Consider the following 23317-nt stretch of genomic DNA (forward strand, 5'->3'; position numbering starts at 1 on the left):
TCGGGTTATTTTTTTGTTTTCTCGTTTTGATTGATCAATATTTATCACGCAATTGGTTGCTAAACACATGAAGGAAATAATCATCAAAATAAGAAAGGATATTTTTTTCTACGGGGTCGTTATAAATGTTTGTAACAACTAGTGGGCGTAGCGGCGCATCTAAAGCACAGCCACCTACGATGGTTACACACAATCAGTGACCCCGTATACATATACTGGGTGCTCCAAAATTCGCGGAACAACTGAGCAGTACGTTGTTAACTAGTCATTAAAATATCAGGTAAAAATGTTTAAAAAAATCAATCTTCTTTTTTGTAGAAGATATGGACCTATTCGTTACACTAAATGTGGCAACATTTAACAACATTCTATGTATCCCAATAGTCTGCAAATATTTCATTTTTGTTGTATCCATGGAAATGAGAGGGAAAAATGAAAGCCATGTTGCCATACGCTATTTGAGCTAAATCGAACATAAAATTACTACTTGGAAATGTTGGAAATAATGAACAAAATAATTTCAAACCTGATCACAATTGTTCACAATTATTATGCCACTGACTTGGTTAAAGACAAATAGTCAAAATCTTTTTTAATATTTAAAATAAATGAGATCAAAGGTGTACCTTTTGAACCCCCATATTCCCAAATCTAAGAGGTATAGAATTTTTTTATTATTTTTCTCATTGTTTTCTAATATGAATTGACAAAGCCTCATTGAGTTGTTCCGCGAATTTTGGGGCACCCAGTATTTTGAATAGTAATAACTAATTCCAGGGGTTCAGAAAATAACAATTAGTATTTGAATCATCAATCATCACAAATAAATTATATAATGGTAAACACCGTTTACGTTGTTTTGGCATAATGGGAGGCCATGATTTATTTTTTTAACGTTTTTCACACTGTTTGATTTCCATCACTAAATTGGCATGCGAATCGCAGAGATCCTATCAAAATGAACATAACATGTTGCTGAATTTTCTCCGATGTCTGGGTATTCTTTTATTGCAAACTAGTAAAACTGACAACTAGACATTGATGCTATTTATAACCTCAAACTTAGAAAAACATAACCTAATTCAACAGACAGCTTTATTACCACAATTACCAAAACAACGTGAATGCATTTTACTTATGGAATTGTTAATAAAAATTTTAAAAAGTAAATTAGTATAGCTTGCACATATCAATATAATTTTTAAACTGGATATGAGAAAAGGAGATTTGGCTATTACAGTCGGTGCGGTAATAAAGCGTCAAGTATTCGTAAGTGGTGATGAAGATGGACCTGTGCAGTGTGCGTCTTAAAAATATAGCAAAGGTCGACAGTAAAAGTCACTTTATTACATTTAACGCCCAACATAACAATAGATAAGCGCGTTTGGTGACCATCCATCCTCTGTAGTACAGAATTCCAATGATTCAACGGGTCCCAGCAGTCCCATATTTCATCATTAGGCCTCACATTGGTGTAAAGTGGTCATTTGACGTGTAGAACACGGTCGGGGGGTTGCGCGCTGCCCCCATCCGGGGTCGCCTACACAACACCCCCGGGAAATGTTTTGTGCGGCCTGGGGCCGCACTTGTCGTATGTTTGCCAACTACACGGCCGTCGTTTGTCAAAATGTTATACACTAGCATTTGTTTTTCAAGTATTTGTTTTGTTCTGTTTAGCCTCCTATTGTTTCTTTGTTTTAGACTTTTGGGGAAGATAATGGTTTTAGATTAGAAAGTTTATTTGAACGCTTTTTTCTGTTTGTCTTACGCAAAGTAAGCGCAGGCGACCTAACTATCTGATTGGGCGATATTTCGATCCGGAGGTTATCGATTAAAACGGTCTAGTAACGTAGAAGAAGTCGTCTTCGTTTCGATCAGGACTAGTCGATCGGACGCGTGGGCGAGCGCTTTCGTTCGGGGTGGAAATTTTTAAATACACTTATCACGTTTTGAAGCGAGTTAACGACGTCCTGATCCCGTTTTACGACTCGCCCCTGCATTTACTGCAGAGGGTAAAAATGATCCGTATAATCCACAACTAATGTCTCGTAAATATGGATACGCCCGCCCCAAATGTTAATACGGACTCAGATAACTTTTTGCTATAATCCAGAAAATTCATGATCTAATTTAGCACACCTCTGAGAATTGGCCTGATACAGGCCCACATATGCCGGTTGATACTTTCGCCCTTTAATGGGTCAGATGCAGTATAAATAAAAAAAATGATACACGAAACTTCACGCATAAAATCATAACGCCCAGTGTAAAAGGGGGGATTTAAAAATGTAATCATCATTTTTGGAATTGAATTTGGCCATTGTGTGCGGATGAAAGCCGCGTAAAAAGGGTCGACTCTAACATCAATCAAACAATGACATTGTTCTAGTATTATTTTTGTAAAAAACAAACACGTGAAATGATAAATATAATACAAAAAGTAAAGCAAACAAGATATATAAAATTCTGAACATTGTGTCGTTTTTATTGCATGCACACATGAAATTATGGGCAATCATGACGCAGAGGAATATGACTATAAAATATTGTAGTAAACACGACAATTTCGTTTTGTTTATCGTTATTTATTCTGCCGGGGTACTACACCACACACGGAATTTAATGGCGAGTGCTGACGAATTTTTTGACGCATTGCATATATCCATTTTGCATTTTCAACTTTTTATGCAACGCTCTATACACTGGAATGAAATAAACTTCATTTCATTTTATGTCCGAATGATGGAAGGGTACGATTATATTCTGCATGTTTCGAACGTGTTTGTTTTAAATGTGGAGTAAAACCGTTTTTAAATTATTCGTTTGATGTGTTTTTCACTTCATAATGCTGTAATCGCTGCAGTTCCGGTCGTGACAAATTTCAAATGTTCAAAACCGAGCTTGCCAGGTATTTATAAAACTATTTGGAAATGTATGGTGCTTTGATGAACGTTTAGACTACGCAAGTTTTAAAAGTGGTTTTCGAAGATTTTCATTTCAGAGGAAATTGGTTTTTCGACTCCTATTGTACAATTGTCAAAATGTTTTTTATTAGATAACAGTTTCAGTTTTTCTAATAATGAAACTATTTATCAATTTCTCTTCATAGTCGTAGAAAAAGTATAGTACATATTCTACTCGCGGGTAATGGCTATTACTACTCACTCAAGTGAATTAAATCATCTTCACTAGTAATAGCCATCATTACCCGCTCCTTGAATAATATACTATTAATAGAATAATAAAATTTCATTTTCTATAACATATTTAAGTAACCGTCATTGTCTTATCTAAATACAGTCTTTTTAATATTAAGTATTTTTATTTCTATTTTCCTATCAGCTATATTTGTTTGTTTGTCTTTTTTTTTGTTTTTTATAAAGTTTAGGCGATCGAAATATTTATCCTCTTTTAGGATCTTTATCAGATGGAGAAGCAATTTAAAATTTAAATTGGTCGTTAGCTTTCATTTTTATTATCATCTCAGAAATAGTCACTGATGAGTCAGTGATGAGTATTTGAATCTTTACATAATTTAGTGGGCCAATAAATGATAGATGTAAAAGAATTGTATAAAATAAAATGCAATTCTTAAAAAAGTGTAACATGTAATTTAATTAAACTTTAACATGACTGTGAATCGCTCACATGAAATTTTAACATTAGTCAATTTACATGAATTATTTACATCATAAATCATAAATTTAGAATGATTTTTTTTAAATTGTGTACATAGTTGAGCATCCTAATAATTAGTTTCATGCAACAAGTAGTTCATAATTATTATTTTATGTAGACAGCATAGAGCTTCCTGTTACATATTGGCTAACTATTATCTACTTAAATAATTATTGTGTACCCAATCAATTTTTACCAACACATGAGAGAGCGATTTGATTAAAGATGTATGCCGTTGTAATTTAAAAGCCGAGATGAAATATTTATTTAATTGTGGATTGATTAATGCTTGTATATTTTAATTGATTAATTTTTAATGCATCAGTAATGTGGTGAAAGAAGTGCAACCGTCGGAAAAACTCTACAATGTCATTCTTGTGATTTTAATTTCCGTTTCATCAGTCGCTTTCAGGATACAAACTGAAGTAAATTATAAACCAGGATAATGTCATACCTACAACACCATTAAAGGGAATTGAGATTGATTAAAAAAAAATAAATCAATTGATTCTTTACGTTCGTATTCATCGGTAGTCTGTTCTGATTTCCTCGTTAGCGGTTTAATGTAAATCCAGAAACAAAATGATGGTTCTCAGTTGGATGAAATTAATTTTGTAGGAAAATGGGCTGTTTTTGTGGACAAATCTATATGATTAGCCTCGACAATTTGTTATTGTCGTCGATACCGAGATATTTCAAAGAGGTGGGTTTGTTTCACTCGGAAAGGACGACATTAATAATTAAATAAAAGCACTTCTTAGAAATTATTCAGTGTTTTCTGTTGTATTTCGTGAAGATGAAACGGTATTAACTGGCAATTAAGGCAAAAAATAGGCGACCTTTACCCTCCAAGTGCATGGATGTCGTGATGGTCGCAAATCAAACATTTTGTCGTGACGTGTACACAAGACAATTTTTGTTTAACTGAGAATTTACTAGAATGTCGTTTGCTACATTTATTATTGTGATTCTCAAATTTTAAAATTAAATGCTTGACTACAATCCATCAATACTGCATGTTCGCGGTATAGTCTAGGTCCTGATACCGTACGAAACAGAAGACCATTCATAGCGCGTTACCTTTGAGGAGAGTACGTGTGTGGTGGCAACGAGATCTCGTTTTCCCGGATGCATTTTGCCTGAATCCGTTATAATGATTTGATACTGGAGCCTGTTGTTCGACTGTATGGGCGAAATGTTGGTCTTGAGTCCTAATGCACGAAAACGCAAAAGCTCATGTTGTAGAATTGCTAACGAGGCTTTTGTGAGATTTCCAAATCCCATGGCCACCGCAGTCTTCCGATCTAAATCCAAAGGAGCACGTGTGGTATTTTGTCAAAAAAATTAAAATAGGATCCTAAATATTACGCGACAAAGAAACATTCAAGAAGAGATTAATAATTTAATTAATGATGAATTTTTAATAGAAAAAAAATTTAGTAGACTTTACCAAAAAACCCTTATACCATGCTTAGATGATTATAGATACTAAATATGTATTGAATGTTTAAATATGGTGAAAAATATTTAGAAAAATTTTAATGATGCCTGTTGTAATATTACGTTTTAATATGTGCATCTAAGGGTAAAATCTACACGGAATACTTTCCAAACAATAGTATATTATTCAACAGGCGCGTAATGATGATTATTACGCACGAGTGAATAGGATATCTTTTCGACAACTTACGAGTTTGATTGTTTCACCTATCATTATCTGAACCCTCCACCACCCGGCCGCACGGCAATTTTGCCGGAGTACATACACTATTACGGATATTGCTATCAAGTAATAGTGCAGTAATGCAGTAGTGTAGTAATAGGCAAGTAGGTACAATTTTCCTATTGGTCATGATCCGTGGAGTGAGTTTACTGCCTGGGTTAAAGAATAAAATTACCACCACTTCTTAACGGTAAACGAATACATATAATATTATTTTCTTCTTCGATAAAAAAAAAAACAACTTGTGAAGGTGTTATGAGATAATCTTCCACTTCATGAATGAATAAACGTTAATCGTCAATTGCATACACAATGGTAACTTCTTTTTTTATATTTTTAATGACATCTCTTAGTGAGCGCATTGCCTAAACTTGTTGCTTAACATTGGACGACAAAATCTTTGTATTCTCCAAAGTCCCTTGAAATAAAATCTGTTATGATTGCGAGTTCAGTTTATTTTAATTTAATTTTCGTACGAAACCATTATTTTTTCGAGGAAATTGCAAAGGAAATGACTTGCTTAAGCAAGTCGCAGAAAAAAGAATTGGCTTTACCTGGTGGGGCCTACTGACGGGGGGCGGCGCCCCCATGCTGTGATGATACATCATGTCATGCTTGAGCTGGGGGAGTCCCGCAGGTGCCCCCGTGCTCTGGTGTTTGATGTCTACTGCAGCGAGAGCTTCGGCGCGGCTTATCAGTCCATCGTTGAGTCCCGAAAAGAGGTCCCCCTGAAAAAGCGAATTATCGTAATGACCGGAGCGGTTCCAGACCTGAAGCACAACAAAACACAAAAATACCTCACGCATAAGACACAACAGGCAATCGTGGTGTAAATATTGAATTAGGCCGGCGTTCAGCTACATAAACCCGACTCAAGCCAGACTACTTCAAAATTTATGCGTCGGAATTATGATAAAATGATATGGTAAATTATTTATGATTTTTTCACTAACTTTTGCACCGGTTAAGGAATTACGCCCGCTTTATAAATAAAGGACTTAAGTGATACGTCTGCTCTTTAACACATTAAAAATTTATGCACGTCGTTTTCAAAAGCTATGCGCTATGTTTGATTTATTTAGCGTAATTCTCACCTGTTGATGCGACACGATTCTATTGACTCTTATGCGATTTTCTCTGACAAATAACGTCGAGACACCGATTTAATAATAAATATACACAGAGCAGCTGGTTTCCGGCTGTTTAAAAATGAAAAGCCGACTAGAATCAGGGATGATTACTGTTCTGTTCACAAAAACTCTTCACTTGAGTTGTAATGCTACAGCAAACCTTGTTATAGATTTACACTGCAACTATTTACAACTTGCAGGAACGAGAGAAAAATAGTTACAAAAACAACACGTCAGTGTGCATTGCATAGTGGTGCATCTAGTGCAAAATTTGATTATTTACCAGAAATGGATAGATAATATTTGTTTTCTGATTCATTATGTAGAAAAGAGTATTTTATTTATATCTATAGAATTATTATTATTATTATTATTCTGCCTCTCTCAGTAATTAAGGCGCATTCGCAATTATTGCTTCTCTCAAAGAATTAATATCTGGGTGGCGTCTTTTGTAAATTTTGCTGTTAAGGTGGTCCTACAAGAAAAAGTCAGAAGGTGCTAAATCAGGAGATCTTGCTGTCCAATTTATAGCACCACCTCTACCAATTCAACAATTTGAAAATGAGTCATTTAAAAGATTTCTACCGTGCGATCGAAAATAAAAGAAATCGAGATGGCCATGATTAATACACTTCACTTGGCAGGACGTAAAAATTTAATTAAAATGTCATCAGATGTCATTAATACAATAGTAACTGTCATTCCGGACTTTCAAGGCACTTACCGACAACTTGCCTTGATTATTTTGTTTTTCCATACCTGAAAAACAATGTGTTCAAAAACAGGCTTGGCACAATTCCCGAATTAATGCAAGTAATTACTGATAACTGCAATTTAATTGATGTCCCGACTTTGCGAAGGTCATTTGGAAACATGAAGTGAAGAGTAGTAGCATTATGTTTGGAAGCTGAAGGCAGACATTTCGAACATTTACTCTAGTTCGTAAATACGTTTGGAACTCCTCATGATTCTTTTACAACCGACAGGTCACACATAATGTACACCTTTATGAAAATCAAGATTTCAACGTTCTGAAAATCACTGACCTAACTTTTAAGACTGACATCTGATAATTGAAATTTTAACGAATTGCCAACTGAAATTTTTGGTCACAGTCAACTCTAATTTTTTTTTCGGTATTATTATCTAAGTCAAAATGCGCCGGACAGCCCTTTTTGGACCCAGATTTCCTGATTTTCTCTTGCAACTCCTTTCAATGCAGGTCCTTCTTTAGTTACTAATAAGTTGCTGAATTTGAATTTTCCTCTATTTCAAATGGACCAATAATATTGTTATTAAAAATCCCAGCCCAGATATCAAGTTTTTGAGGATACTGAGTTCTAATAGGAATATTAACTCTTGGTTTTCCTGAGCCCAATATCGCGTGTTTTGAACATTTGGTTCGTTATTTAGTGTAAAAGTGCATTCGTCTGTGAAGCAAATTGCCGACAGAAAGCGACGATCGTTGTTAGCATGTTCCTGCATTTCATAACAGAATGCACTCCTACATTCTCCGTCAACAGCAAAAATTTCTACTCCTAGCTTCTACAGAAATATTTGCACATCTTTCAAAGTTTTGTACAAATTTGCGAATAGTACTAACAGAATGTATATGTCTGGTATTAAAATTAATAGGAAACAAATCTCTAACTTTCAGCAAACTAACGCCAGTGTAAAAGGTTTTTACCATAATAATTCGTTCTTCATTGGAGTAATTATGTATTCTTTTTTCTGTACATAATTTTTACAGTAATTTAGCAAAACCCGGCAAAAACCTTCAATACAATGTTAATTGCCTATGTTCGAGTTTGAGAATGCACAGGCTGTATAACTAGTGAATAACTGAAATGAACAATACAATAGAAACATAAAATTAGGATCTTTCTTTTCTCCATCGAAAATAAGGAGGTACAGTCGCGAGCAATAAATTTTGGTCGTCAAGATCATTCTTTGACGCAATCGAAAATGCTTCATTGTAAAACAGTCGTAAATATCATAACCTATCATCATGTTGTATGACATTAATTGTCTTTTTTTCTCAATTTTTTGACACGTTGTTGACGTGGGCATAATCAGGCAGGGAAATTTTTTAAGTTTGTGACAATCTAACCAAATTTTGAAATGACATTGACGACCAAAATTTATTGCTCGCGACAGTACATATATAATTTAAAAAACTAATATTATTTATATTATATTATTTAACAAGGAAAAAATTATGGCTAACATTTTTTTAATGCTATTTTAAAGTGTAAAGTATTTATATTTATATTTATATATATAGTACTTAATATTTGAAGCTTCACTTTATTATTATTTATTATCATTAGAAAATTTTATTGATAAACTATACAGTGTGTTTCTGAAATACGTGTGTTAATTTTAACCAGTGAAAGAACTCGCCAATTTATGAAACTTTTCTCTATAACATTTTGTAAAATTCGTAAAAGTATTCCAAGATTTTTTGCCCCACACTTTTTACCAAACGAGTCGTTTTGTGTGATTAACTAGTTTCTATTTTTTGTAACCATGAGAATCTAAATTTTGATTATTTATTTTTTTCTATAACAAGGGAACTTTTTAACAAAGCTCTGTTTCTATCACAATCACAACAGAAAATTTTCGCCCTTACCCATAGGCATAGGTATACACTTTGATGGTTAATTTATTCCAAATTTTAAATCAATTTATATTGTTTTTTCGTAAAAATGTTATAGAGAAGTTTCATGATTTGGCGGGTTCTTCCACTGGTTAAAATTAACACACGTATTTCAGAAACACCCTGTATACATAGTAACAGGTGTTCAGTTGAAAAGTTCATCAAATGGCTTTAATCTTTGTCGCTATCTTTGTCTAACCAACTTAATTTACGATGTTGTTGTCTTTTAAAAAAATAAAGTCAAAACCAACTCAATGAACTTTTCACTTGAACACGTGTTGGAGTATAATAATATAATGCAGGGTATAATTACATTCAAACAAAAGTGAAGTAATCAATTAACTACTTATTTAATTTAATTAGTTTTAGTTTCGTACGTGCTACCGCTTAAGGAAAGAATAGCTTAAAATTATGTAGTGTCCTATACTTCTAGAAATAACTATAGGACAAAGTAGAAAATCCTTGGCTTGGTGTGGATGTAAGACATTGGTATAACTCCGTACACTGATAGATTGTAGTTTTTAAATTCTAGGTCCAAAACATGACGCAGTGAAAATTACTAAACTCTCCATCTCAACTGTTTAACGTTATTTAGAAAACCGTTGTAGCATTGCAGATTAATTCCCGCCAGTAGTAATCCTACGCCTATAATGTTGTTTACAGCTGTCAATTTGAATGAAATTTCAGTAAAAATGTTTTCAATTGTTATAAACTGTTGAAATTATTGATTCTTCGAATATTAATGGTATAACAAATTTTTGCGCGCTATTCTACTTTTTACAGCGTAGATACTTGTCTTTGTGTCTGTCAAAAAACGTGCAATCTATCAGTGTACGGAGTATAAGTATCTGTAATTGTGTACAGAATATATAACAAAATCTGTGTGTCCAGTGCGTATTTCAGGTAATTTCATGGGTCTGAAACTTCTTCATATTTTTTACTTTCCAGTAAAATGCAACCACTTTCCCTAATTTGCATTTTTATTTTTACACGTCTGTACTTTTTATGTTTGAAACGTCAGTAGGCGTTTTAGCAAACCTCGCCGATATTTTGACACCGTAGTAACTGTTCGGTAACATGTGACTTATGACCTGACAACATAAGTGAAATTTTACGTTTTATTTTCACCAAAAGTGACACGCTTTCTGACGGAATACACATATAAAAGCGTCGACTTTAGAACCGAAACTGACTATCAAACATTCGCGTAACCCCAGTTTTTTATTTCAGTCAATATACATAAAGCACGCTCCTACAGTGCTGTGGTATCTGTTGCTAGCAAAGAAATTTTTTACATTTTTCTTTCACATTAAATGACAACAGTCATTTTCCTAATTTGGTCATATTTTCTTCTTCTAATAGGAATCGTAAATGCACCGTAGTAAACAATGAATTACGATAATGATGGCAATAATTCTGAGAATCGTTTGTGTTAATCTGTCCACATCATCGCCGTAGCTTAATAAAGAAGCGACGCCGTGGTCCGAAAAACGTGGAAATATTTTGTGTTGCGAAGAAGCAAGAGCGCCGCCTAAACTTTTCTGCTTAGCTTAATTACAAAAGTTCTTAGTTCTGATGGGACGAACCGTCGAATATTTTCCTTAAATTATTTTAATGTAGTTCCTTATGGTGGGCCAATCAAGAGCACGAGTGGAAATTACGTTCTGTCGATATAATGAATTCGGTATAATTTCGATTATGGAGCATAATGATCGGGCGCTGTTAGCAACTCGTTCCATCAAGAGCCATTAGGGCGCAGACTGTTATTAAAGCAATAAGTATAATCCAAGAAGGGATTCCTATGTGGAAAGTTGTCTGTGAAGCAACCGTACTCTTCGCATTACCGTCAAATATAAAGCTTAAAATTTAGAAATTCGCTTGAGCCCGTGGGGTGGAAGGGAGTCGCGGAAGTATAAAAACAGCAGAGGGCTGCCTAAGTTAGTTCTTACAACTCATTTATAATTCAGACCGGCCCCACTTGTTAGAGAACGGCTCGCGAGCTCCCCTCTACGAGCTTTCCTCCTCGTTTCCGGTACAATACTGCCACATCCGGCCAAGCTTTATTAAGTGACGGGCGATGGTTGCTAATTGATTCCAGATTCAAGATATGGTAATCGTAAAAAGAAAACACAAATTTTGCTGCCCAAATTGAAACTTTTACTTTCAGACCTGCGGGCCAATAAAAATATTCAACGTTGTGTTTGTTATTCTTGTACCTATTTAAATAAAAGGAAATTTAGAATAATTTAAATTGACAATTAATAAAATTAGATTTTCTAATCATTATTCACGTTTTTTATATTTTATTACACCATAAGGTTAATTCATTTGAAGAATATGATTTCGTCATACTCAAAAAATTAGTAATAAATGCTGGTCCCAGGGTCCAAATTTTCTTAAAATGATTTGGATTAAATATTTTATATCGAATATCTTTCATTTTTTGTTTTTTGTTTTTAAGTGTGTATGTATGTATTTAAATGAATTCTAAAATTCCAAAGAAAAAAATTAATCTTGAGCAGTAGTTAAAAGATGGACTGTACTTTAATTTTTTGATGTGTTGAAAAATTTTCAAATGAATTCGCTAAATCTATAATGAGTTCTTACGATTTTAATTTTACACGCTTTAATTTATTGACGTTATAGAAATAATACTCCCATCACTTTTAGTTGTTGGGTAACGAAAAATAATTATTATTTTTCCGATGTTTGAAAAGAAATTCTTTTTAATTTTAAAATAGGTCTTCGACTTTCACTGAAAATGGATTTTTGTTTTGTTTCTGTCGGCACAAGATTGATTTTAGTGCAGAGCAGCTTTAGCCAGGATAATTTTTTTTTTAGTTTTTTCCGTAAGTACTATTATTTTTCTACAGCCTTCAAGAGTCGACATATTTAGAATTGTAAATAATGAAAAAGTTAAATGAAATAATTTTTTAAGCGAGTCCATAAAGTAGAGGAAATTTAGTTCATTTAATTTCTTATTTCAAAAATAATAATTGTTGAGAAAGGCAATTAAAGTAGGTTTATATTGTGTTTTGTTTTAGTCTCTAAGGTTTCTATGTACAACAAAAATAACAATTAATTAAAATAAAACCTTTTCAAGAGTTCACACTCACAACAGGTTATGGGCCCAGTGAGCGCAGTTCGCGACGAGTAATAAGAGTCATAAGTAAATTAACGAACTTAAAAATACGCGTAATTTGTTCTAACAACGTTCGATGGCCGACGACAAGAATAAGGTCCCTCTCTTCGACGGATCGAATTTTTCGAATTGGAAATTCCGCATGGAGACTCTGCTTGATGAACTCGACCTCCTGGACATCCTGGAAACACCGATGAATGCATCAGTGGAAGCCGTTGATGCCTCAGATATCACGGCACAAGATAAAGTAAAAAAGAAGGAGCAACTAAAGAAAAGGGATAAGAAGTGCAAGTCCCAGATTGTCCAACGAGTGGCCGACAGTCACTTGGAATATGTAAAGGACAAGGAAACTGCATTTGAAATTTGGACGGAACTGACAAATACATTTGAACGTCAAGGTTTGGCAGGTCAGTTACTACTACGAAAAGAGCTTCTGTTGATGAAATATAGCCCCGCGAAGGAAACGTTGGAGGCTCATTTTCTCAAATTTGATCGAGTCATGCGTGATCTACGATCGACTGGTGCCAAGATGGAGGAACAAGACATCGTGTGCCATTTGCTCTTAACGATGCCTGGTGAATACGACTCCGTCGTCACGGCCCTGGAGACGCTCAGTTCAGAAAAACTCACCATGAGCTTTGTGAGGACTCGTCTGCGCGACGAGGACAGGAAACGGGAAGGCAAGCAGCGGAAAAGCAAGAATGAAACGCAGCCACCTTTGGCTTTTGCCACACCGGAAGGAACGAAACAGAAATGGAAAAATGAACGAAGATGTCACAATTGTGGAAAATATGGTCATTATCGTTCAGAATGTAGACTAAATAAATCAAGAAGTGAACATCAACAAAAACAATTCAAAAGTAGGAATGCTAACGTAGCTACAAACAGTGCGTCAGATGAAGGCGAAAGTGAATTCTCAAATGAACACAGTTTCTCGGCTTACCTGAGTGGAAATGTGAAAAGCACGGTTTGGTGCCTTGACTCGGGAGCGTCCGAACATCTGGTAAAAAATGGCAACCATGTCAGTAATATACAGAAACTGGATCATCCTGTGTGCATTAAAATTGCCAAATCAGGTGTCACACTCAAAGCGGAAACATTTGGAGAATTTCGAGGCAAATCTGTTGTTGGAAATAAAGTCTACAATATTTATATTTCAAAAGTCCTTATCGTTCCAGGATTAGAAATCAATCTGTTATCAGTGCGGAAACTTGAGATGCAAGGACTTGCTGTTGTCTTTAAGCAAGGTTGCGGACGGATTCTCAAGGGAGACAAAATTATTGGTGTCGCACAATGCAAGAACAAACTGTACGAGCTCAAACTTCAGGAAAATGTTGAGGTGGCAAATCTCAGCAAGACTGACGGAAGTGGGAAACTTTGGCACCACAGGCTCGGGCATATAGGAAACAGCAAACTGCAAAAACTGTCACAGATTGTGGACGGGGTGACGATCTCTGCGAAGAATGCTGAAACTTCACCGTGTGACGTATGTGTAGGTGGAAAGCAAACGAAACTCCAGCACAAGGAAAAACGACCACGAACAAATAGACCACTGGAACTTGTACACAGTGATCTACTTGGACCTGTCACTCCAGAATCTCACGACAAAAAGAAATACATCTTAACCTTCATTGATGACTTTACACATTTCACTGTCGCCTATCCCATAAGTTCAAAAACTGAAATCCCTCGTTTTTTTAGAAAATATGAAGCCATGGCCACAGCTCATTTCAACCTTAAAATATCACGCTTCAGGTCTGATAATGGTCGTGAGTACATGACGAACGCACTCATGGAGCACTTCGAAAAACAGGGTATCCAGATGGAATGCACGGTTCCTTACACACCGGAACAAAATGGGGTCGCAGAGAGGCTGAACAGGACTATAGTGGAGAAGGCGAGATGTATGCTGCTGTCCAGCAACTTGCCAAAATCGTTTTGGACGGAAGCAGTCACCACAGCGGCTTTTCTGATAAATCGCTCTCCAACTGTAGCACTCGAGAACTGCACTCCGGCGGAAAAATGGTTTGGCTTTAAACCTAACCTTAAAAAGGTACGAATTTTCGGCTGCTTGGTATACCAACATATTCCAAAACAGTTAAACCCGAGGAAATTTGACACTCGAACACGGAAATGCATTCTCCTAGGCTACGCACCAAACGGCTACAGGCTCTGGCTGTTGGAAGAACGAAAAGTCGTAGTTGGGCATGACGTCATCTTCGATGAGGCTACGTTTCCATCACCCTATGGTAACGCTAATACGGCGGATCGGGAGGAGGATACGGAAGAAGAAGATGCGGAAGAAGAGGACACCGAAGAAAAGAAACTCGAAAATGAAGAACCCGATGAAGATGAAGAGGAAAATTGGAATGATGCGACGGAGACTCCGGGAGCGAAGACTCAAAAATTCACACCGACGCAGACAAGCTTACCAAGACGCTCTAGTCGAACTAAAAGGAAGCCCGAGTACTTCGACGAGTACACTGTCATAGCCTTGAACGCCGAGGCCTATGTGGACGAGGCACCCCTGGACTATGAGGATATCAAGAACCTAGAAGACAGAAAAAAATGGTACCAAGCTGTGTTGGAGGAATTGCGCGCATTGGATATTAACGAAACGTGGACTTACACGAAATTGCCACCTGGAAAAACGGCTATCAACAACAAGTGGGTGTTTCGACTGAAAAAGGACGCCAACGGAGAACCACAACGGTACAAGGCGAGGTTGGTGATAAAAGGTTGTTCACAAAAAAGGGGGATAGACTACGACGAAGTATACGCTCCTGTGGCAAGGTTGACAACCATAAGAACACTTCTCTCAGTAATCCACGAAAACAACCTACATGCGATGCAAATGGACGTGAAGAACGCCTTTCTTCACGGAAAACTGAAAGAAACAATCTACATGAAAGTTCCTGATGGAATCAACGGAAAAGACGGACTCGTGTGCAAGTTAAATCGCTCACTATATGGTCTTAAACAAGCACCTCGTGTTTGGAATGAACGGTTTGATACATTTATTAAAGGGATTCACTTCAAACAATCCCCACATGACCGTTGCCTGTATATAAAGATACAAAACGGCACAAAAATCTACCTCCTGCTGTATGTAGATGACATAATTTTGGCTGGAGACGACAAAACGACGCTAGACCAGGTTACAGCCGCTCTCAAAAGAGAATTCTCCATGTCCGACCTCGGAGAATTGCGGAACTTTCTTGGAATAAGTATCACCCGGAACGACAACGAGATGGGACTCTCTCAATTCGGATATATTAAGAAATTGCTGACTCGATTTGGCATGCAAGATTGCAAGGGTGCAAAAACTCCGATGGATGCAAAAATTCAACCCGAGCAAGTTGAACCTGCAGATTGCATCGTTGATACAAAACCATATCGCGAATTAATAGGGTGTCTGATGTATCTTATGCTTTGTACGAGGCCCGATTTAAGTGCTGCTTTAAATTTTTACAGTCGCTTTCAAGCAAACGCAACCGACAAGCAGTGGGTTGAGGCGAAGCGTATGCTCCGATACCTGAAGGATACTCAACATTTTGGGCTGATTTACCGCAGGCAGACAGCTCCAGTCCTCGCAGCTTACGCAGACTCAGACTGGGCAGGATCCTTAGACAGAAAATCCACTACGGGATTTTTACTGCAAGTCCATGGAAACGTCGTCTGCTGGTCGACGAAGAAACAGAACACGGTGGCTCTCTCATCCACGGAAGCGGAGTATGTCGCCTTGGCATGCGCTGCTGCTGAGCTTGTATGGCTCAGAAATCTCCTCCGGGACATGCACGTCACCTACGAGGATTCCACCATCATGTTCGAAGACAACCAATCCTGCATACACTTGCTGAGCAAGTACGAGCACCGAAGGATGAAACACCTAGACGTCAAGTACCACTTTGTCCGGGATTTGGCAATGAGCAAAATCATCGATGTCAAGTATATACCATCGAATGAGCAGAGGGCGGATATCTTGACAAAAGGATTACCACGAACTTCTTTCGAAAAATTAAGATTGCTTATTGGAGTAAAAGAAACTCAAACTTAGATACATCCATAAGTTTCTTTTTTGAGAGTAAAATTACTTTTGTTTTCGCCACTCAACATTTTTTGTTGCTATTGTCGAAATGACCTATTGTAATTGTTGTAATATTAACGTAGAGATTATTTGCATTATATAGAGCTTTAATTGTGGGGGAGTGTTGAGAAAGGCAATTAAAGTAGGTTTATATTGTGTTTTGTTTTAGTCTCTAAGGTTTCTATGTACAACAAAAATAACAATTAATTAAAATAAAACCTTTTCAAGAGTTCACACTCACAACAATAATTAAATAAAAATGAAACTTTTGCTACTGATGACGATCTAAAATATTACATAAATAAAAAAACTTTACATTTCCTTAATTAATTTTTAAACTAACCTTTTCTCCAAAAACCGAATGAAGTAACTCCAATGAAAACATAAAAATAAATAAATTACATGTAATTATATCACTTCATGAATTTCCTTATACCAAATACACTTTATTATTATACTAAATCTGACGCGCGTTCCGACGTTGTGTTGAAGTTGTGAACACCGTGGTCCATTAGATTTTGAATACATATGTATAATTATAATTTTAAGCAGTGGAAGAACTCACTAATTTATGAAACTTTTCTCTATAACATTTTGCAAAAATTTACCAAACGAGTCGTTTTGTGTGATTAACTAGTCTCTATTTTTTTGTACCCATGAGAATTTTAATTTTGATTATTTATTTTTTCTATAAAGATCAAACGTTTTTGACAAAGCTCCGTTTCTATCGCAACAGAAAGTGTTCGCCCTTGCTCAGAGGCGAATATACCTACATTTCGATGGTTAATTTATTCCATTTATTTATTTTATTTTTCACTTTAATATAATTGCATGATAACTCCTAGGATACGAAATACGTAAACATGTCCATAACAACCGGGGAATAATACAGGGCGTAATAAGAATAAGCGGGCGTAATGAATTCATAACGTCCTCATCAATTCATAATTGCAAAGATGCCTTTTTTTAGAACACGTATAGTGAAAAATAAAATCTTGTATGCACCACGGCGTCACCAAATGATTACGCCCATCGAACGATATCCATCTCTCGGGCTAAAGCCCTCGAGCTGGATTCATCGTTCTCCGGGCGTAAGTATCGTTGTAACGCCCTTGGTGCATAAATAGCTATTAAATCAACCTTTTTGTAAAAAATTCAAACAAAAAAAAACGTTTCATTTAACAATCTCTACTACGTGTTAAAATTAACACACACATTTTAGATACACCCTGTATATGTAGAGCTACGTTTATTGTCGAAACTAGAAAATTTATTCTAATTACTTTTGTTTCCATGAGAAAATATAATGTAATTAGAATTACATTTTGTAATTATAACATCTCTCAAAAATTGTGTTTTTACTGATCACTTTAGTCCAAAAAGTTATTCGGAACAAACTTCTTTCGTGGCGCTTTAACGTCATATTTAAAATACTCTTTTCTACAAAAAAAATGCGTTCTAGAAATGAATTTATGCAAAAAATCTGGTAGTGGTTAATTAATATGAAATAAATTATTTATGTAGTTAATTTCAAATTAATTATTTAATTAATTTCTATCGATTCTATGCAAATTACTATATGAGTGGAAACTTTAAAGCCAACGGTCACAACGCAGAGGTGTCCCTCTTAAAATAGTGGACGCACCATTAACGGCTTAGGATAATTAGTAGAGCGCGCGGAGATAAATGGGGTGTGTACAACCTAACCTCTAAATGGGTTGAGACCCATGATAAATCTACTGTAGCTACCCCACTGAACAGCAATGGAATTACAATGATTATCGCTTGTCTTTCTTGCTATAACTCTTCATCTATTTTCAACTGAATTCACCTCTAGATAATTCTTTGTTAAACTTATATTTCCTAATTTATATCTCTCTACTCGGAGAATCTGAACTACTGTTAAATTCCTTACACGACAATTTTTTGTTTTACACATTTGTGACTTAAAGCGGCGACGCGACGACTTTATCGACTTATTTGGTAATGGGAAAGATGTTTAATATGTGTTAGATTAAAAATATACTTACGTTGTGTCTCGGAGACCAAGAATTGCACATAATCGAGGCATCTTCTAATATCCGACTCTGAAACATAAAACGTGGGCATGTAGAATCTAATGCATCATTAATCTCTTGTGAATATCGCATGTAAAAGTTTTTCACCCGCACCCTAACCCCAACAACGCGCCAGAAATTACATGCACGTGTCGAAAACACTCTTGTAATCACTTGATTCAAATTATTGAATTACCGAGCTTGTTCGACTCAATCCAGTAAATCGAAGCTCTTACTTTTATGATACGGCACAAATATGACTTCAGCGGAATACATTAGTTAATGAAAATATGGTTTTACATCCGCCACATCGAAGACAACAAAAATAAAAATGAAAGATGAATATTTTCCAAGTACAAAAAAACCACTTGCACATTTCGTAGTAAGATTATTTGATACCGATCCTGTTATAATTGAATTAAGATATTACGTTCTTATGTAGGGTGTGAAGAATTATTGCAAGGAAGTATTTTAACTTTTATGTATATTTCATCGATCTTTTCAAAAGCGGTCAATGTCTCTTGAAATAGTTGTACAAATTGTACATTATTTTTATATTTAGATGAAATTTAGAAATGATTATTACCAAAAATAAGCAATTAAGCTCTATTCTATATCTTCTTGGTGATAATAGATATTTATATGTAAGTACATTTTTTTCTTGCAATTAAATTGTGTTTGAAATAGCATGTATACTTTATGCTGCAATAATTTTATAAGCAAACAAAAAATTGTTGTCATAAAGTTAGGAACATACAGGGTGATTCTGAAATAAGTTTGGAAAAAACCGGTAATTGGTGATGATGAGAAGAAGTCATAGACAAAATAATTTTTCTTATAAAAGTTTTTTCGCTTTCAAGACAGAAATGATTGAAAATTTGGGCAAAATTGCTAGTACGCTGCTGAGTTACCTGATTATCTTGGCAGTTTAGCAACAACAATAATAATCGAAGGTAAAAGGTGCCCGTCAGTCACAAACTTTAATATTTACCTATGACATTACTCCTTTCGATCATTTCCATAGAAACATTTACAAAGCAGTGTGCTGGCACCTAGGACTTTATCGTGGAGTTGATGTAACAATGGTTGCTAATGAAGTGAATAAATTGGGACAAATTCTTCCTATTCATAAGCGTCGAAAATATGAAGTAATTTCCATCTTTTTGATTTCACCCCCAAAAATCATTTATGCAGAATTATTTTGTATCAAGGACACTCCATATTTTTTTTCCAAACTTATTTCAGAATTACTCTGTCTTATAAAATGAAGGATTTGTCGACTAAAACGACGATCCACGTTTGGAACACAGAGAAAACCACGACTCGCTTGATCATGATCACACATTTTTTGAACACCCGTTACTTCTTTTTTGATACTGAAAAATACAGTCCATTTTTAAATTATGTCCAATGAGCTTAGTTCGAATTAAGAAGTGGACATGACCTGACCTTGCGGCACATTCAAATACGTCACTAACGCCTACTGCGATGGGACAATACGTACAAGACTTATTGAAGTCTTGTTTTACGTTATGTTGAAGAACCCTTGGGGCTATACGTGATTTTATTAGGCCATTTTGTAGCCTATTCAGAACCATTTAATTTGGTGTACAGATAATAATTAAAATCCTCCGATAAATAAGGGAGCTCTGGACTCGTCCTTTTTTGGGACACCTGTATATAATTTTTTTTAGAAGATTATCTCCTACAAACCTCAAGTATACAGTTTTAAAAGAAAATTCGTCGCAAACAAGATCTAATATTTAAAGTTCCTCATTCATTAAATTAGAAAAGCATACCTTGTAGACCTGTAGAGAACAAATTCATCAAAAGCCACAATAAACCGTTATCTTTAAAGACACGTTGCCTAATTTCATTATCTTCTGAGAGTGGAAATATTAAAATTTATTTTGACACGTACCTACGCAGTAAAAATGTGAAAATTTTTTATTAGGTATAGGTAGATGTCAAATCAGGTGCATACGTTGCAAATATTTCGATATTAATTATTTGGGAACTAAACGCACAAAATGCGTTTCGATCACGTGAACACACAAAATAACCCTTTAATAATTATTTAAGTGTAAAAAGTTATCCTTTATTGCACGAACGGGTTTAAAATACGAGCGAGGTACGGGCGAGTGTTTTAAGGATGTGAGTGCAATAAAGGAACTTTTTACACGTATGTCTTACAACATTTTATTTATTATTATTTTTAGTAATTATTATATTTGAGATTTTTTAAATTGTGACATTTTCAACAAATTGTATTAGGTATTTTAATCTTACAGTTCTGTCAATAAAAACGTGCAATAAAAATTGTATTGCACAGTTCAGTCAGTTCACGAAACGGCAACTTTGACAACGATTTTCAAAAAAATTTGCAAAAAGTGCCTACTTTTTACACGATCGTAGATAAAGTCCGTATTAACATTCGAGTTACAGGATGTTTACCTTTTGTAAAATTTAAGATAAACATATTTTCTTTTACTGTCTATTATTAAAAACATCTCCGGCAACAAAAACCTTCATCTGTATCCTTTTACTCCCTTTGGAGATCGATGATCAAGACAAAGATAGATGTCGTAAAAACAACGTGAGAAACATATTACTGATTCATGTGCTCAATTAAAGCATAAGGGGTTGCGATAAAACGTAACTAGCAAAGGCTACTACGGTACTTAGAAATTCTCTTTAAACCTGTCTTCAAGACAGTGCTAATTGTTATGAAATTGCGAAAATTATGCAGAAAGGCATTGAAAGTCTTTACTTAATGCAAAATTTGTTCAAATGAGACGAGGAGAATGGCAGCTACTGCTTAATTTGAATTAATTCTTGAGGGAGGCAGTGTCCTCATGCTTTATTTTATTCTAAACGAAAAGTAAGGTACATACGTCGTTTTCTCTTATTTACCAAATCTTCTACACACTTTTTATCAGTCTAGTCTATACTTGGGCCAACCAACAGATATAGTAATAAAACCGCCCCCTAGTGCCCGCGTATTTTAAATAGCAGCTTCCAATTGGCTTATTCAAAACGTGCGCAGATTTTCGAAAGCCTGATGTACATCCACAAAAATTACTTAACGGCATCGGCATCTCATTCGTTTTAACCTCGCTTCGGGAGTTTGACCAAGTGTTTATGTTTGTTTGTTTTCCTTGGCATTTTTCGATTTGTATTACAAAATAGTTTTTTTTCAAGACTTATAAGAATGACAAATGGCAAAGAACCTGCTTCATTGTGAAACAGGCTTCGGCGTATATCGTTCTACGCAACTAGGCCACATCCCCCTTTTTTTATTACTATATCTGTTGGTTGGCCCAAGTATAGTGTAACCCTACTCAACTTGACTATCTTCACTAATGTAAATTTACCACCATCTTTTATTAAATTCTCATTTATATTGCATAAGTTTATTGTAAACTGGTCTTTTACGACTTACTGGTAAATTATATTATTTATCAATTTATGTGTGGATAATATCAAGCATAATTTGTTGAAAACTCTGGGAAAAATTCACTTTATCCACAGTTTGCTGTAACATTAGATACTCACTCAAGGATTATTGCCTGGGTATGAATTACTCTTTAAATAAATAATGATCAAAATTACTATAATTTGTAAAACTTGTAAAAGAGTATATGACAGCTCTACAAGGTAAATAAATACATAGTATTTTATTTTTATAAGTTATTATCAATGTGTTACATATTCTTGACAGGTGATCTAATAGTATACGTAATTGAAGAACATTTAGCGTACATAATTGAATGCACTTTAATAGATCCAATACATCTTTGTCAAGCAGAACAGGTAATAATTAATTAAAGTTTTAGATATGACCCCGAAACAGTTCAATAAAATTTGATTTATTTCCTTTGTAATTTTGTTTAATTTTCTGTGTCGACTACATCTCTTTATCTGACAAAAAGAGAAAAACAACCTCAACAAAGTTTTATAGATATTTGCAGATAAATACTAAATGTTGCAAATTCCGGATTGCATTTGAATTTCATTAGTACCATTGTTGGTGCAACTATTTTCGTTTGTCGCTACGTAAATGTCTTTGCATTAAAACTGCAAACCGTTATCTGCGATTTGTCACAGAAAATTGAGACAATTTGCCCATTAAAAAGCAATCTGGTCGGGACCCTGGTGGCGCACATGATATTCCGGCGGCCATCGGAAATATCCTTCATCATCGACGTCAATGATACATCCGTAATGCAAATACGACAAAATCGGTGCATCGCACACAGCAATTTTATGGAACGGTGTTTCACAAAAAGGAACTCCAAACAGGCAATTTATAACAGCGTCGATATTCACCTGTTCCCGTGGACAAAAAAGCTTCAATCTGTATAAACATCTACATTGTACAGCACACGCGGCAGTGGGGGTTACGAGCTTTCGCGGTAGTAGGGGTAAAATGGCGGCCGGAGTGGGTGAGGAAGTGACGTAGCGATCGATAAAGCTTGCTAGATGATTGGCTTGAGGCACGAAAGGGGCGGGACGAGCTTTTATGGCACAGTTTTACTATCTGTGATTTCAGTTGAATATCTTGATCTAAATTTTTATGAAAAACGTTTGTTATTGTTGCACGGCTCTTGATGACGTATGATGCCGGTCGGGCGCCGACAATCCGCTGGAAGCGCACTCAGGTCCTTCAACTCCTTTAGTCCTCCGCCACATCGTAGCTGCATTACAGCTGAGCACAATCATTAGATAATTACGGCATGCCGAATTCGAATATTATTTATTGTTTACTTACTGAAGCCGATTTATTGCGGTTGTTACACACGTCATGAAATATTTATGAACTCGGTCTTGCTCATGGGTCA

General features: G+C 35.4%; 1 protein-coding gene across 2 annotated transcripts in view; it reads right to left on the reverse strand.

Moving 5' to 3' along the window:
• acj6 (abnormal chemosensory protein 6) overlaps positions 1–23317 on the reverse strand; it is a 61710-nt gene that overhangs the window by 6820 nt on the left and 31573 nt on the right. For both annotated transcript variants that reach the window (XM_069045638.1, XM_069045628.1), the window contains 2 exons: positions 18450–18506; positions 5956–6129 (listed from right to left, as the gene is read on the reverse strand). In XM_069045638.1, the coding sequence (XP_068901739.1) occupies positions 5956–6129; positions 18450–18506 (231 nt within the window). The remainder of the gene's footprint in view (positions 1–5955; positions 6130–18449; positions 18507–23317) is intronic.

Source organism: Tenebrio molitor, chromosome 1 (genome assembly GCF_963966145.1).
Source record: "Tenebrio molitor chromosome 1, icTenMoli1.1, whole genome shotgun sequence".
Lineage (NCBI taxonomy): Eukaryota > Metazoa > Arthropoda > Insecta > Coleoptera > Tenebrionidae > Tenebrio > Tenebrio molitor.